This window comes from Chelmon rostratus, chromosome 23, assembly GCF_017976325.1.
Source record: "Chelmon rostratus isolate fCheRos1 chromosome 23, fCheRos1.pri, whole genome shotgun sequence".
Taxonomy (NCBI): domain Eukaryota; kingdom Metazoa; phylum Chordata; class Actinopteri; order Chaetodontiformes; family Chaetodontidae; genus Chelmon; species Chelmon rostratus.
In genome coordinates, this window is record NC_055680.1 from 3,310,320 (window position 1) to 3,327,640 (window position 17,321).

General features: G+C 43.4%; 3 protein-coding genes across 3 annotated transcripts; 2 read left to right on the forward strand and 1 right to left on the reverse strand.

Annotated features, from left to right (window-relative positions):
* Positions 1-1,906: 1,906 nt before the first annotated feature.
* On the forward strand, positions 1,907-6,848 carry grpel1 (GrpE-like 1, mitochondrial). Its single transcript, XM_041965339.1, has 4 exons — positions 1,907-2,027; positions 3,575-3,722; positions 3,967-4,048; positions 5,104-6,848. The coding sequence occupies exons 1-4, from the start codon at positions 1,960-1,962 to the stop codon at positions 5,448-5,450; spliced, it is 645 nt and encodes a 214-aa protein (XP_041821273.1). The 5' UTR covers positions 1,907-1,959; the 3' UTR covers positions 5,451-6,848.
* Positions 6,849-7,593: 745 nt separating this feature from the next.
* On the reverse strand, positions 7,594-13,495 carry tada2b (transcriptional adaptor 2B). Its single transcript, XM_041965024.1, has 2 exons — positions 13,154-13,495; positions 7,594-11,853 (listed from the first exon to the last, which is right to left on the reverse strand). Exons 1-2 carry the CDS (start codon positions 13,421-13,423, stop codon positions 10,642-10,644), a joined length of 1,482 nt encoding a protein of 493 aa, XP_041820958.1. The 5' UTR covers positions 13,424-13,495; the 3' UTR covers positions 7,594-10,641.
* Positions 13,418-16,519, forward strand: ccdc96 (coiled-coil domain containing 96). The gene is made up of 3 exons (XM_041965025.1): positions 13,418-14,438; positions 15,613-15,960; positions 16,071-16,519. The coding sequence occupies exons 1-3, from the start codon at positions 13,680-13,682 to the stop codon at positions 16,365-16,367; spliced, it is 1,404 nt and encodes a 467-aa protein (XP_041820959.1). The 5' UTR covers positions 13,418-13,679; the 3' UTR covers positions 16,368-16,519.
* The last annotated feature ends 802 nt before the right edge of the window (positions 16,520-17,321 follow it).

Consider the following 17,321-nt stretch of genomic DNA (forward strand, 5'->3'; position numbering starts at 1 on the left):
AATGAGCAGTCTATAACCGGGAGTGTCACTCAAAGGGCTGCGTGGAAGCTGCAGGCAATTTGACTGTCGCAGCTCGCATCTCTGCACACATTTCACCGATCACAGATCCGAGGGTGGGGTTCAAGTGATAACCAGCTCAAATACGACTGCTCTAAAACAACAGTGACTCAAATGATAACCGCTGCATGCTCCTCTGAACACCTGGAGAAATGCCCTCCGGTGGCTGAGTGCTACCTGCACTTGCCATCATGTTTTGCTTTTCCATTTAATACACTGAGACTGCTGCAATGAATGTTTATTCTGTGACTAGAAAGGCTGCATTAGTTTGCCCCTTGACACTGACTGGACACCATCTCCTGACAATAAGGGGTCAATCTGGATTACTAGGCAAACATATAACAGGTATCCAGTGCATTTCAGACAATGGTATGATTATGTAGTTTTGTTTTCTTTAACACAAACAGAATCCCTCAACATCATTGAACCACAGCACCTAGACTGCATGTTAATCCAAGTATTTACACCATCTGGACTCACCTGCTCATATATCTATATATCTATCTATCTATCTATCTATCTATCTATCTATCTATCTATACATATATATATATATATGTGTGTATATATGTATATATATGTATATATGTATGTGTATATATGTATATATATGTATATGTATATATATATGTGTGTATATATATATGTATATGTATATATATATATATATATATATATATATATATATATATATATATATATATATATATATATATATATATATATATACACATATATATATATATATACAGATATATATAGATATATAGATATATGAGCAGGTGAGTCCAGATGGTGTAAATACTTGGATTAACATGCAGTCTAGGTGCTGTGGTTCAATGATGTTGAGGGATTCTGTTTGTGTTAAAGAAAACAAAACTACATAATCATTCCATTGTCTGAAATGCACTGGATACCTGTTATATGTTTGCCTAGTAATCCAGATTGACCCCTTATTGTCAGCAGTCGTATTCATCTTCAGGACGCTGATTCTCCTGAAGCATTGTGCAGTTTTTAACTTCCTGTGCAGTGTTTGCTTACCTCCACTCCACCTGAGCGTCAGGAACACTGGTTTGACCAGGTCATCTTCAAGAGCTGTGAACACAGCACAGCATTAGAACTTGACGTATCCTTAAACCGAATTGACTCATATCTGAGTCCCATTCATAGAATTTAGTCTAGTTGCACACCCATTAGCCACACTGATATGTTTAGCATCTGCCCGCTGTGCACTTCTCTATCCTAACAATGGATCAAATTATTATGTGCAGTGTGAAAGAGGTAGAGAATTTCAAGCCTGGTCCCAGTTTGCTTCTCTCGTGTATTATCTTGAGAGAAATCAACTAAAGTGACAGATATGGCAGTGACAGAGGAGTCTAATAAAAAAAAGTCCAATATTTGAATTGCATTTGTCATGTTGCTCTGTGTGACCAAGATGTGTCAACAGACAATATTCTGAAACTTTTTTCAACTGTTTTACATGTTGTCAATTTTAAGGCCACAGTTTGAATTTCTGGAACAAGTGAATCTAATACTACAACTCTGCTTTGAATTGACTGAGGAAAATCTTATTTTGCATTTCCCATTAACTATCAGGAAAATATCAAAGCTCTAAATGTATACTCTTTGAGTTGAATAACCAAAGGATGAGTGACCTTTCGTTTGGTAAGACTTTTTAAACGCTGTCCTTGGTCACGTGTCTAACTTTCACCTTTAACTTCAACTCAACCAAACTACAAACCGACGTCAAACTCTTCCCTGAATGTAATTGGTCAACTCGGAGCGGTTTTCTTTCTACGGACTCCTGATTGGCTCAACCGCCACACTGCCGACATCAAGTTGAGCGTCCAGTCAGCGTGCGTTACAAGGAGGTTTTACCTGTACAGTGGTGCACAGTGGAAAATGGCGAGCTGGTGTGTGCGAGCAGTGAGACAGAGCTACTCGCTTGTAGCTTCGCCTGCGCTAATAAGGTAACATACTTCAACATCGACCTTGTTAACTGAATTGTGGTCTTTAGAGCAATTTAAGGCTTTGTTTGGCAGGATGAGGAGCTCCTGTCATGTCGGGGAGTAGTAGCCAGCTAGCAGCGTTAGCTTTCGTGACCGACCATGGTCCTGAATGTTGACCCTGTGTGAAAAATAAGGCATACATTTAATAATGAGATGTGCGTGCGTGTGTGTCGGAGGTGACATTGCTCAGACTTAAATATTAGATGTAATCAGCATATTAGTGTGGTTGTGTGTTATTGTTAGCATGGCATTGCTACAAACAGGATGATGACATATGGTGACATATCCTAAATGAATAAAGAGGGATGTAGTTCAGAAACGTTAGGTTAAGCTAACGTTCAGACTGCCTGTCATGTGAGGTTTGACTTTGTGTGTTCGCGTTCTCGCATGTCTAATTATCATCCAACGTGCGTTTCACGATGCGTTGACTTCCGTTACTGTGATCGGTGTTTTCCTGGCAGGAGAGAAGTCCGTACCAAACTCCATTCGTAAATGTGCTCATTTAACATTCGTTGTTAGCGAGCGTGTATTCATTTTGTCTAAAGTTTAATCGTAAAAAAAATTATAAAAAAGCAGTTTGGTGTCATGTTTCCACATTACCGGTTAGATGGTACGGTGGTCTAACAAAATGACACTTGTTATTAGTCTATATAACTGGAGGTTTGTTGTTGTATGACATACAGGGTAGTTGTATAACATTCCTAGTAAGTGCTACTGGCAGTTGTACAGTTGGCACTAGTGTAAATTAAGCTGTCTGATACCATCAGTTAGTAGGCCTGGACAAAGAACCAGAATACCCTGACCTCTGGAGGAGAAGTTTGCATAATATGTACAGTTGGTACAGATGGGTTTATAAAACTCTTCTAAAATCTCCCAGAAGTCCTCAGTTTGGTTGAGATCTGGTGACTATGAAACATGTGATTCACATTATTTTCACCTCTGAACCATTCAGTGAGCCCTCCTGTCCTGTGTGGAAGCAGATCATTTGCTGTTTCTCTAAATATTTATTCAGGTGTTTTTCACCTATCTCTATACATATAATACTGTATACAACCAGACCATTTAGTGAGTCACTTCCTGGGGGATTCTTCCACTGTGTGCTGTGTACAGCGATGGCAAAACCCATCAGTTGGTGATGTCTTCAGATGTGTGTTTTGTCCGCGCAGCACTCCAAAATTGAAATTTACTATTGGTTTCATCTTAAATCTTACTCATTAATTGGCTATTAAACTGTATTCATTTTCAGTCAGCTGACCAATAAATTAATTGACTCATGGTTCCAGCTCTAGGAATATGTCTTGACAAATGCCTGCATTAATTTGGCTACAGGCATCTGTATGCAAATTAAATAGTTCACACTCTGCAGAGAAATGTTTGACTTTAATAAATGTTCATGTAAACATGGGTAGTGAGACCTACACACAGAACATAGTTAAGTCAGTCAAGTGAGCGGGCAGCCACCAACACTTGACATATGACCTGTTATTATATGTGTTCTGCCCATCCAGAGCGTCTCCACGGTTGTTATGTACTGCCACCCAGCAGAAGAATGGCGACAGGTCAGAGGAGGAGGCTGAAAAGCCAGAGCAGAGCGCAGCGGAGAAAGTCCTGGTGGAGGAGAAGACCCAGCTGGAGGAGCAGCTAAAGGACATGACAGTAAGTCTGCAGACAGGGTCACTTCCAGTTTAGTAGAGTTGAGCAGACAGAGAGAACAGTTACATCTCCTTTGACTGCATTTAAAAAAAAAAAATTATTAAATTGATGCAATGAGAGTTTAACCACTGAAAACTGAGGATTCCTCATACAAAATCTTGCATAATATGGCTGCACGCAACAAATAGTATTTATTTGTGAATGGAGGAACGTTTACAACAGCTTAACATTTTTACCATCTTTCCAGGATAAGTACAAACGGGCCTTGGCAGACACAGAGAACCTCAGGACGAGGAGTCAGAAGATGATAGAAGATGCTAAATTATACGGTAATGACCAGTTTTCCACATATCAACTGGATCCACCACATAACATGAGCTTTCCCGTGAATAAATCCTTCAGAAAATAATCCCTGTGGTTCAGATAAAATATTCTGCAGCTGTATGTTCCAACCACTAGATGTCACAAAAGGGCAACTTTAGCCTTTATGACTAAATTGGAGACACATGATAGACATGGTGATGTGTCTGGGCTGTCCATTTGTGATCAAATCAACCAAGATGCATGTTAATGCCAGGTGTAAACACAGTTTCTGTCTCCCTCCAGACCCCTCTTCTTTTTTTTTTCCTTCTTTCCTTTTGTGACTCTGGGTTTTTATTCCCCCTGAACCCCCTCTCATCCAGAGCTCCCCGGTGCTGCAGCCGTCTGTCGGTGAACAGCCACTTTGCCCCTCCTTTCTGCCTGGTCCTCCCCAAACAACACTCTGCAATCCACGCCAATTTTTCTGCTCAAGTTGAATATTTTCAACTTGCACAAATATGCGAATAGACGCAAATTTGCGCTTCGTGTGTAATCACACTGCGTAAAAATGTTGCTTCACTTCTGGTCTGAACCAGCTATAACGGACATTTAATCAGAGTAATTTCTTTGACTTCATGGTTTTTCCTCTACCAGTGCCACTGCTGTGCTACATCTACGCATTTCAGATTGTTTTAATTTTGTATTTTTTTTTTTTTTTTTTTTTTTAACAAGAGGTAAATGCAACATACCTCACTAAGAGGCCTTTTTAGTTCCATTTTACTTGCTCTCAGGTCACCTAAAGAGGAAGTCTGTTAAAGCGACTGACTCAAGAAAATCATGGGAAATGATTCTGATGATGTGTCATCACCTTGTAACTGTCAGGTGTGGCTGCTACCCAGCAGTCACAGTTATAGAGGGTTAGAGTTATGTAGAAGAAGGGAGTGGTTTCATAATCCGGCCTTAAGTGTAATGTTGTAGAAACCTGAAAGACTTGACCTGACTTGAATGGCTGCATGACATTTTTGATACAAAGTCAGAGATTTAAAGCATGCTGAATAAAGTTCTTACTTCCTTCCATCACCAGGGATCCAGGGTTTCTGTAAGGACCTGCTGGAGGTTGCCGACATCTTGGAGAAAGCCACAGAGAGCGTGCCCAAAGAGGAGGTGACGAGCCAGAACCCTCACCTGAAGAACCTGTACGATGGCCTGGTGATGACCGAGGTCCAGATCCAGAAGGTGTTCACTAAGCACGGCCTGGTCAAGCTCAACCCCGACGGCCAGAAGTTCGACCCCTACGAGCACGAGGCCCTCTTCCACGCCCCCGTGGAGGGCAAGGAGCCCGGCAGCGTCGCCGTAGTAACAAAAGTGGGCTACAAGCTTCACGGCCGCACCCTGAGGCCAGCGCTGGTGGGCGTGGCCAAAGCCCCCTAGAAATAATGATGTAACTGTGACAAAGTGGGATTTGTTTTGTTCCCTTCAGGTACAGCGAACTGGTCAAGGCACCCTGTCGCCCTTTTCCCCACAAGCCTGTCCTCACACTCCCCCCACCCTAAGGTGCCTCACAGGAACGGGAACCCAACAGAACTGAACTTTGTATCTGGACAATATTTACCAGTTTTTAACAGATACATCACACTTTGTCTGGCACAGGATACTCTTTACAAAAACATTTCAGTCTGTCATATGAGTCACTTCAGAGTCAGTTATTGTCAGAGTTTGTTAATAAAATCAGTCATCAGATCACAGGCAGAGGCTTTCATGCCTCCTCCTGCAGCCGTCAGTCGTAACTGGAAGAGAAGCAGGTGAAATATGACGGTGAACAGGCGATCATAAACCCCTCTAGTTTGGAAAACTTTCGGGTGAGCTATGATGTAAAATCCATCCACAAATTGAGTAGTGCTGATTCTGACCTGCTGGTATCATTCCGGCTTTTTCTGTAAAGCCCTGATAATCTCGAACCTGACTCCTCAGTCGTCTTTTCTTGTTTGTGAGTTTTAAATTCATGGTGCGAATAAAGCAAGGAACAGTACCTGAGGAGATGAAGAAAGGCTTGAGATGTTAGTCTGTGCTGAGGTGGGCCGCACAAAGCCTCTATGGTTGAAGCCTTTTTTTGTTCGCTGGCTCTGATAAGCCAGCCTCAGTCACTGGAACGTCCCGATGCCACAGTTCAGGTCTGAAGTGCTGGACAGTGATGTAACAGCTTTATCTGTAAACTAGAATAACTGTCTATGGACCATTGGCCAAACTGTCACAGCATCAGAATAAACTGATCAAATCTGAAAGGCGTCTTAATTTAGTGTTTGTCTTTTACACACATCTTGAAAGAAAAGGCTATAATTGCTGCCTGACAGTTGTCTGCCTGTCAACCAGTTCAGTTGCAGTTCACATTCATGACTGTGCAGACTCATATATGTAGTGAAGACTGTGAAGGAGTTTAATAAAAGGTATTAAGTGTATCTTTTGGTGAAATGGTTATTATCACTATATTGATATGACAGTGAATAATATCCAGTGAGAGCTGGATAACTAACAATCAGCTGAGGGTCAAGATCAGCAGAACCATTGAGCCTGTGGTGAATCCAATGTTCCTAATATGAATGACGCTGTAAAGAAGCTACAAATGGTAAAACATGGAGGCTTCACACACATCTTTAACCAGCAGCACAGAAGATCTAAACAATCAGCACAGTTTTAAGATCAGTGTCACCAGTTGAGTATCTGAGCACATGTGAAACATGGTCACAGTCTGCCTTCTGTTATTCTGATGAATAATGACCAGAAGTGTTTTGGCAGATCATCATGTAACAGTGAATTTGACCTTTGACCTTTTGGATAAAATGCCAACTTTTCATCATTTTACTCTATAAAATATTGTGTGAAATTGTCTAATAATTAGCATGTGAATTCTTGAGTTATGGCCATAAATGTATTTTGTGTGGTCAGAGCGACCTTTGACCACCAAAATCTAGTCGCTTCATCTTTGTGTCCAAGTGAACGTTTGTGCCGAATTTGAAGAAATTCTTTTTTTCCTGAGATACTGTGTTCATGAGAATGGGAAGCACGGAGGTACGGACAACCCGAAGACATAATTTCTCATAGCTGTCGGTGTGGAGGCATAAACAAGCAAACAGAAAGTAGAGAATAACTCTTAAACTGCAATTATTCCGTTTCGGACATATCTGTTTCTATTCTTGCTAACTGAACACTAAATATTGATTAATCCTGATTCTTTATCCTCTCCTGATGAAAGGTTTTTGGCACTTCAGTCCATTTCCTTCTTTCTTAAATTCTAATGTGTCTCTCTCACGTGTGATAACAGTGAATGGGAACGTTGTCCTCAGTGTAACCTCGTTAACATGCTGCTCCTGTGATACTCTTCAGACTCCAGTAACAGGACCTCTCTGTCACTCTGTTGGCCACCAAGCTGACATTCTGGGTTCATTTTCCCTTTCAAGTACCGCAAACGATTGAAGAGGAAACAGGACTAATTTAGATTAGATTATAAAGTATCTGCACTTTTAATACATCTCCACACAGACCTCGTCATGTGCAACGACAAAGAAACAGAACAACAGAACAGCTCAGATCAAAGACAGCTCAACAGCATGCCATCACTATGCCAACGCTTCACAAAATCCAGGTTTGTCATCCAAAATCGTTTTGTTTTATTACAAAAGCTATAAAAAATTTCCATGACACAAAATACTGTACATTTCACAGGTCAGTAATTATAGTTTTCTTTTTCCAATTTATCTTACAAACTTATTTACACTTCCTGACATTAAGAAAGCAACGCCCCTCCTTACAAAAAACAAATCAAAACGCCACTTTTTCTTTGAGATATTTACACTGACACACCATTCTGAAACGATGTGCATTTGGTTGCACGTGCAGAACTATCCCACTGTCAAATCTGGGAGGAGAAAAAAAAATCGAAGGTGACATCCAAACAAATGAGAAACATCAAATTCGGCCGACTGATCGAGGTCTTCGCCGTTTGGTGTGATGGCTGGAAACAAGCGTCACCTGTCGAGGTCATTCTGCCGCACACACAGCGCTCATACTTCACCGCAGCTTCAGCCAACACATCCAATTCCAATCAGAACATGTTGGGTTAACATGAAGCTGCAATAATCTGAGGAACAAGTCCACGTACTGGAGGCGACCCACTATGAACGCTGAAAGGATGGTTGCAAATGTCTTCCTCTCACTTTACATCTCCTGAAAAGCACTGAGAATGACAATAGCTGTGTCACTGCCAACTAAATCCCACTCTCCAACTCCCCTTTTCCCACTGGTTCCTATGGAAGATGTAAATCTTCCAGAAGAATGTGTCATTAATATTTACTTATATTTTTTTAAAAAGGACTCAGTAATTTCCTGAAACAGCTGGGCACTGTAGTTTTTTAACAAACGCCACTCCACCACGAGGAAATAGTGCATTTGTTTGGGACTAGTTTCAGCTGCGGATTAATACGCAAATGGTGGGCTACGGTGTGTGCGTTCACGGCCATGAGGAACATGTCAGAGCACTCAGTGATGAGCTTTTTATCTTTTTATCAGGCTTCGGACAGCCAGACAAGGCTTGGCAGCTGAATCAATTCATTGTGGGTCTTTTAATGGGACTTGCCGACAATAAGAGAAATAAAGAAGAAGCCAGTTATCCTATGAAAGCAGCTGTAGAGTCTGCCTACGATGACGCATGGTTTGGAGCACGACGTTGATGAAACATGACTAAGATGACCTGATTATAACACCCTCCACCGCTGATCCACAAGCTCACATCAGAACCTCAAGCCTCATTCCTCTTGACCACAAAAAAAAGAAAAAAGAAAAAGGCAAAGCTCCACTTTTAAGGCAATGCACCATGCACACGCACAATAACGAGAATCCTGGAACTGTACTTCAGCCTTTTTGAGTATCATTGGTTAATGTTGGTTAATGCCCAAACACATTCACCTTCTTTACCTGCACTGTACCATGTGGACAGCAGAACATTTAAAGCATTTAAAGACGAGCTTCTGTGAAAATCAATACACTTCAGGTCAAATAAAAAAAAAAAACTCCTTCAAAACTCATTTAGATTTTTTTCAGGTCAATACTTGTGTTGATATTTAACATCCCTGAAAACGTATTTTCTCACTAAGGTTAATGGCATCATACATAAACTCACTATTTCCTGTCAACGATTAAAGTTTTCTTGTATTTTTTTTCTGTGCTCTTCTCGCTGATCTGAAGGGGGCGGGGCTCAGTTGAGATGATGTTGCATAAATTCTGGGCACCAATCAGGATTAAGCAACATTTCAATGTCGCAAATGTGCAGGCAGTTGGTGTTTGGTTGTTTGGTCACCGTCCATCACATGTGATTGGTTAGTTGGTCAGTTGGTAAAGAGTGATGTCACATTATTTCTGTGCGACCATTAAAGTGAGTCTAAAGCAGATACCACGAAGCAGAGTTTTTGAGTATTGAGCTCCTAACAGATAATACCTGAAGATGCTTTTAAACTTAGGTTGCTGCCTATTTAGCATGAATAGTTCTTGTTATAGAGAAATATGTAAGTGTTGCAGTCAAGTGTTCGGTGGCTTAGGAGTCAAATATCAACCAGTGTTCATTTTTCCAACATATATACATAACCATAATTTTGACAATGATCCTTTAAATTTGGTTTTTGATGAATTGTGAACATATATGTACTGAGCAGGACATTTTAATTGAAAAATAAACTTGCCAGCGCTCTCTGGTGGACAGACGATGTAATGTAAACACTGATCTAATTATATCCTAACGAATTCTTTGGCATTTTGTTACTTACTGGCTGACATATGTGGCCAATACTGATATCAGCGTTAAGGTGACATCAGCAGATATATCAGCACAGCTGATGTGTATATACCTATATCTGTCCGACCGCATCGAGTGCTCAGTCCAGAGAAAGCTACACGGCGGTCGAACCCTCCTGCTTTAAGCAGGCAACAAGGTGGAAAAAACTGGTCAGAGAATTGAGACTTTACTCAAGCTGCTTGACAATTTCTAGGAACTGAAGGCTTTAAAATGGTTTAAGCTCTAAATGATGACACATCTAACAAAGTTGACCAAACTAGGTTTTGAGTTTGAGAGATCCTGAAAAACATCCACAGCCACAAGAGTGATCACTTCTGTCACCCATCAGCGCCACGCTGTCAAACATCCAGCCCAAAAAATGACTCCTCGTCTTATTCCACCTTCTTTTCAGCATGAAACGACTTCCTTCTCGCTGTTTGGTTACAAAATAGTGTTTCTCCATAGACATCGTCAGTGAGCCTGATGCATTAACACTAAAATATATCTTCAACTATGTAATACCTGTTAGCTTTGTGGTTATCACCATGTAGTAACAATATGGACACTAGAACCCACAGTTGTTTTTCACCTCCGTTCCATTTCAGATGAAAAAAATATAGGCTTTTTTTTTATTCCTAGCCCTGGTATGAAAATATATTATTTTCCAGTGGGGCATCCTCATTGTTTGCAATGTACATATTCACAAGGCCACCTCTGAGAAAATGGTGACAGCCATTTCAGTCTGATCCCGCCTACGGAGTGTGATCATCAGCTTGCTATTTCCCGATCAGAGATGGGTCGCTAAGAGGCGTCCCGGGATATCCAGCCACTTTCTGTGAGGAAGGTGAGAATGCGCTTCTTGAGGACCTTGTCCAGGTAGCTGGGCAGTCGGCTCTTGGCCGGGATGCCTTGCCTTTTCTGCAGGTGATCTTTGATGATGATGGTTTTGACAGTTAGGTAGCGTGCCGGGCTGAGGTTCAGAGAGTTACACAGCACCTTCTCCCTGTCCGACAGCAGCTCAAAGCCCGTCAGATTCTCGATTGCGGCAAACTCGCCGTCTTTGCCCTCTTCTTTGATCCCACCTCCAACCCCCAACCCCCCGGCAATGCCTCCTCCGCCTCCGGCCGCGCCCCCGAGCCCCATCCCGGAACCGAGGCCGCCCCCTCCTCCGCTGCCCCGTTTGGAGGTGACCACGCTTTTGTTCTCCTTGCGTTTCTCCCGCTTGTGGCGCGCTGCTTCGTATTCAGCAGACTCTTCCAGGCGGGTGATGCCATTGCGGCGGTAGCGCTGCAGCTCACGCACCTTGGCCCTCAGCACGCGCTCTTTATGCATATTCTCAAAGAAGTCTTCAAACTCCCGATGGGCCATGAACTGGCAGAGCCCCCGAAGCCTGACCCGCTGCTCCTTCTCCTCCTTGGTGATCTTTCTTTTGGGCGTACTTGGAACAGGACCTGACCCTGCTGCTGTCGTGGAACCAGATCCAACTGTAACACCGCCAGCCCCAGCCCCAATCACACCACCAGCAGTGCCTATGACTCCCAGCGCTCCCGGCTTCTCCTTCTCCTTGTCTTTCTTGTCTCGGCCCAGGAACACAGGCACCAGGTTGTAGTCTCGGGCGATGTTCTTACGTCGCTGGCGCTCTCGGAGCTTGCGCACGTACATGTCCACGTGGGCGCGTTTCATTTCTATTTCCACGTCCTCGTCGTCGTAGTTCACAGACAGCCCGCTGATGAGCTTCTCCGCATCCTGGTCGTACTCGATCTCGTAGTCGTCGCGTAGCGGCATGTAGCCCAGCTGCTGCTGCTCAGCCAGGCTGATATCCAGCGGAGGAAGGGGGGTGGTGAGGCTGGGCGACAGAGGGCCCCCGCTTGGGCAGGTGTGGTCAGTCACCCGGTTGGGAATGTTGTCAGGGATGCAGGCCTTACCCAGGTTTCCATGGATGTACATGGTGACATAGTGTTCCATGACTTCCTGGGGAGTTCGGGATGCTCCGACGTGAGCAGCCATGTCCTCCTGACAGACAACATGAACAGGAAGTTGTTACTCATGAGTACCATGTGACAGTATGCTATTCATAATGTTACTTACAAACCAGAGTAGTGCTGAAACAAATCACCAATCAGCTGATCAAGAGGAAAAACTACATTATGGTATGATCCATATTCAAGTTGCTTTAGAGCAACAAAATGCAAAACACTGCCTGGTCCCAGCCTCTCAAACGGGAGGATTTTCTGCTTGTCCGCCTTTAATATCTTTCCGTGTTGAACACCTTTGAGTTTGGACTGTCAATCTGGACTCTGGGAAATCATGATGAACATTTTTCACTACATTCATTCATATTTTATTCTCTCTATTGTCGTGATAATTTCCAAGTAAGTTTCCAGATAATGTCATTCAACACTAATAAGAGGTCAGGTCGGTAAATTAGTAAACTCACCTAAATGATGAATGAATGTTTACTTGTCTTATATGGAGCTTTTCTGTCAGGCTTTCCCAATAACTAATACCAAATTGCATCATTTTTTCTAGTGAATTTACAAGGAAATGATGTTTGTTTCATCACAGACGTGTACAATAGAGAATTACCCTACGAGACTACAACAATTATTGAATGTGTTCGAAAATAATTACAAAAAAACTAATTCATCAATACTTAAATATCTCTAAAGCACACTCAGTGCATTATGGGATGCAGTGGCAAACATTAAAAGATGCTGTTTTCATAATGCTTCCATTGAGCTAATGCTAAGAAGCGTGCACAATGTCATAAAGGTATTGCGATTATATATTTAAAAAGGTTTCAGCTACCTAACCTAAAGTTAGTTGCACTATATGATAACTGACTGTGTAGCATATTACCAGTCATTAACACTGCTTATAGTCCAGGTTTTAGTTTGGCACGGTTTCCACCTGCAGCTGTGTGTTGATTGTGTATCTACCGGCTACCTGTCCGTCTGAACATGCCAAGTAACGATGCATTTATATTTCTGGAGACTTCTCGTTTCAATGGGACATGATAAAAAAAAAGCTTTGTCGTGCCTTAAATCTAACATTAAAACATTATCTTTAAGTCGGTTCCTCTGTGACAGAAGTCAAGAGTCAGAGCTTGTATTTAATGCTCGGTTGTCCAACTTTTACGACAGTACGAAGAGAAAATGGATTTTCATAAAGGTCAATTACGTTAACTCGCCCTGACATTAACGCTACTAGCCAAATTTCACTCCCGACATTTTCTACGCACTTAAAATAAAACTCGTGTTAGCGTGTATGGTGTATTGTGGAGATAAATTAAGTTAAGTAACTTCTAAAGTACCCAGTTTCCAAATCCATATTGCTCGATAGCATCGAGCAGCGACTGCTCTTCCCTGCTGGTCCATCCTCCCTCTGCCTCGGGACCCCAAAGAGAGAAGCGACCGCCGTCGACCTGCTGGTAGCCGTGCCATCTCCGGTGGTTCCCGATTTCTGCGCCCGCCGAGAAGCACTCCGGGCACAGCTCGATATCAGGACAGTCGGTGCAGCGAAGCCGCAGATTTGTAACATCTGCAAGGCAGTTCACGCAGTACTTCTTCCCCAGGTCGGCCATGTTGCCTCGCTCCTGCTTCTTGTTGTTGGAGGCAGATCTGCGCGCCTGCGCACCGCGAGCCTGGCAGCGCGACCTACTAACATCCTGTTTGTTAATATTAATGAGCGAGGGGCCAGGCCGCCTTTGATTGGCTCCCGCTCTCAGTTTCCAGGACAACCGAAACAAAACGAATAGTGTCGTTGACTGCACAAGTGCACGACTCTTATAGCTTTAGACAAATTGATTAATACTTTTGGATTATTTTTTCTATTGAAAAATGGACGGAGAGTCAGGAAACGAGGTGAAGAATGACACAGAGAGGGTGATATTAGCACATGTCTCCAATGAAGAGGACATGTCTGCTGTTACTGTAAATGGGAATGAAAAAGAAGGTGTCCCAGCTGAAGTGGTTGCATCAGATCATGATGAAGAACATTCTGAAAGTGTGAACGCCACTGAAGAGGCCCCCGTTGAAGAAGCAGCCACCTCTGAGCCAGAGGAGAACGGTGGGGACGAGGTCCCGGCTGTCAGCTCCGTCATCACAAGTGAAGACTTGGCTGTGAAGATGAGTGAAGAGCCAACGTCCCACGAGGGCAGCGTTGTTTTTGAGATGAACGGCAACAATGACGATGGACCCCCCAGACTGCATCTTGAGAGCCCGGACAGAGAGAACATCAGTCCTACACAGGTGGAGGAAGGTGAGGCCGAGGAAGAGGAGCCCACTGCTGCTCCTGCAGACAAGGAGGAAGTGAACTCTGAAGCACTTGTGCAGCTCCTCCAGGATCTGTGCGAGGGGAGAGATAAAGCCAGCCAACACAGCAGCCGACTGCAGATGAAGCTGGCAGAGTACTTCCGCAAGAAGGCCGGTGACGACGGCCAGCTGGAGAGAGAGCTGCCGGTGTCAGAGCAGCTGCAGGAGTATGAGAAGCACGTTAACATCCTGACCGACCTGAAGCAGCAGCTCATCGCTGACTCAGAGACGGCTGAGCAGCAGGCGGAGGAGCTGAGCTTCCAGTCCCAGGAGAAGCTGGAGAAGGTCGGTCTTACTGGAGGGGCTTGTGCGGGTTTTCCAAGAATTTGGTCATTTTCAGTGTAAAAATGTGGAAAAGTGCACAGGGGTTTGTTAGAATATATAAGATGTATTGTAAAACAGTAATTAAATATAATAACTTTAATAAGCTTCCAACTATGAACAAACTATAAACAGGTTTAAGTAGTAAGTTCACATTCCCAAATAAAGTATACTCCAAAAAAGTCATCATCCATACTTAAAAAGATGCTGAACCTTTGAGGTGCACAAACTTTAAATCAATTGCAGACGGTGGTGAGGCAGCTGCAGAAATATCACAGAGGATAAAAATGGTGCACATACACAAAAGTTAGATAAGTGACGGAAACATTATTACAGATATAGATTAAATATTCTTCAATCGCTGTCATGAAACTGTGGAGATGAAATCAGACTGCTGAGACATTTAAACTCCTCCTGCGAGCCTTGCTTCCTGCTTTTCCTGCCCGGGCTAAAACAGGTGCTTATTTTGTTCATGAGAAGTTTCTCTTGTCTTTGCCTTTCCGACTGGTTTGAAGTGGACGGGGCTCAGTAGCTGATAGGAAGTGCATCGATGTTCAGCAACATGTGAATGACAGTTTTGGGGTTGACTGCTTATATTGCCAGCAGTCAAATTTGATCAAAGCACACCCACGTCGTCCTGATGGCAAATAAACAGTGTTTGAGTGTTGATTAATGATAACTAGATGAATATTTTAACATTATCTTTGATTATTTCTTATTTAATAAAGGATATTTATTGCTAAAGAGAAATACTGCAGATTTAAACCCATAATTTCAGAGGCTTTAAGGGTCTCCTATCTCTCCAGGAAAAACGAGTACAAGGGGTCTACACATGCTGCTACGCAGTGAGCTGGGTGGATGTGACATCCATACTGAACCATGCAGACCCTGCTCTCAGGGGAAGGAACAAATAATTTGCAGATACAACTTGAAAGTCTGGAAGTAACTTTTTAAACCATGTAGGAAGTCAGTGTACCCTTATTAGAAAGTGCAATTAGTAAGTACCCTGATAGACATGGCTCCTGACGAGCATCTTTATAGGACCGCACATATAACAGTCTTGTTGCTCAATAACTGTTGATAGTGTGTGTTGTGGGTTGCTGATCAGAGGGCAAAACTGTGCCATCTTCATCCTCAGGTGGAAAATGAATGGCGAGCTTTCGTGGCACTGAAACAGGATGTAGCTGTGACAGCACTAAGCCGACGCCTCGGTAAGCAAGCTGCTCAGGCTAAAGTCGAGTCCACCCTGGCGGCAGAGCAGCTTCGACAGGATCAGCTAATCAAGCTGCGCCTGAAGCAAATCAAGCTGAGGATCAAGATTCGCAGGCTGGAGGCAGAGCTCCGTGACCGGGAAGAACACGCCAGGGACCCCCTGCAGCTCCGGTTTGAGCAGCTGCAGGCTGAGAGGCTGGAGCTGAAGAAACGCGCCGAAAAGCAAAACGAGGAATCGTTAAAGCCGCAGAGGAAGATCAGCTGCAGTTTGGAGGTGGGTTCAAGAATCTGCAGCGACAGAGAGGTTTTGTAGTTGCTTCACAAACTATGATTTTCACTTAATAAAACGTAGAGTCAGTGTTGTGTTTTCTTCTGCTCTGTCAGCTCCTGTCAAACATAAAGGAGAAGCTGTTCTGGAGTCAGGCGGTGGTCCGGGCCAAGCGGGAGGAGCTGGCTGAGGTGGAGGCCGCGGTGGCCAGGAAGAGGGACCTCCTGACCAGGACAAAGCAGGCACGCAACAGCCTGCAGAGAGACAACCTGAGGCTGAAGGAGGATCGGGGACTGCTGGGGAACAGGGTCTTGCTGCGGGACTTTGAGGACACTGTGGACGCCTCCGACCACCTGGAGGAGCAGCTGGAGAGCCTAAAGGGCCAGCAAGCTGAGACTGTCTTCAGCTGCTGAGGATGGAGGAAGAAGACGTAAAGAATGGAGGCAGAGGGAAACACATCGCCTAGCATTGCCCAAAGTTCTCATGTGTTTGCGTGAATGCCAGTTGCTGCTATTGCTGCAATTTGACATTGAGGTGACTGAAATCAGCCTTTTATGAGACCGAGCTTCACATCATCGTTCAAATCAATCCTAATAAAGAGCCTTCTGAAGGCATTTTTGTCTAACGTACAGTAGAAACTCTGCTTCACCAGCTCAGGCATAACATGCTGTTTTCACTTGCAGTCAGTAGAGGGCACTACTGCACAACAGTGTATATGCAGACTTGTGCAAGGAAAATTCAGTTGGAAACAGGTAATTGAAGACATGTATAGTTCTTGGGCTTCCAGTTCAACTAGCACAATGTGACAGTTTGTATAGAGATCTGAAATACAGCCAGCATGGCTCTTACTCTAGCAGCAAGCATGGGGATGAAAAATGGGACCTGATCTAATTCTGCACAAGCTGCTGTAAGGCTGTGAACATCGCATGCTCTGAGGCTGGCACTTACAAGGGCAAAAACACACACACACAAAATTACATTACTTACCATCATTTACTGTATATTTGGGTACGAATGACAGTGACTGACCCAGTGCTGACTCGAGTTTGGACTTGGATGAGCACTTTAAAAATCACAGTGACTTATAATTGGACGATAATTCGATAAATTAAAATGCTGACCTGATATGCTAGAAAAAAAGTCAGGGGATCACCAAAGGGATTACAATTCATCTTGTGCTTGGGGTGTATGTGCCAAATTCAATTGTAATCCACCCAACAGGTTTTGAGACATTTCTCCAAAAAACACAAATGTCAAGCTCATAGTGGTGCTAGAGGGAAAGTCAGGGGATCACTGACGTTATTCTGATTAATTGTCCCAAAACCACAGATTTCTGTACAAAATTTGTGCCAATCCATCAAGTAGAT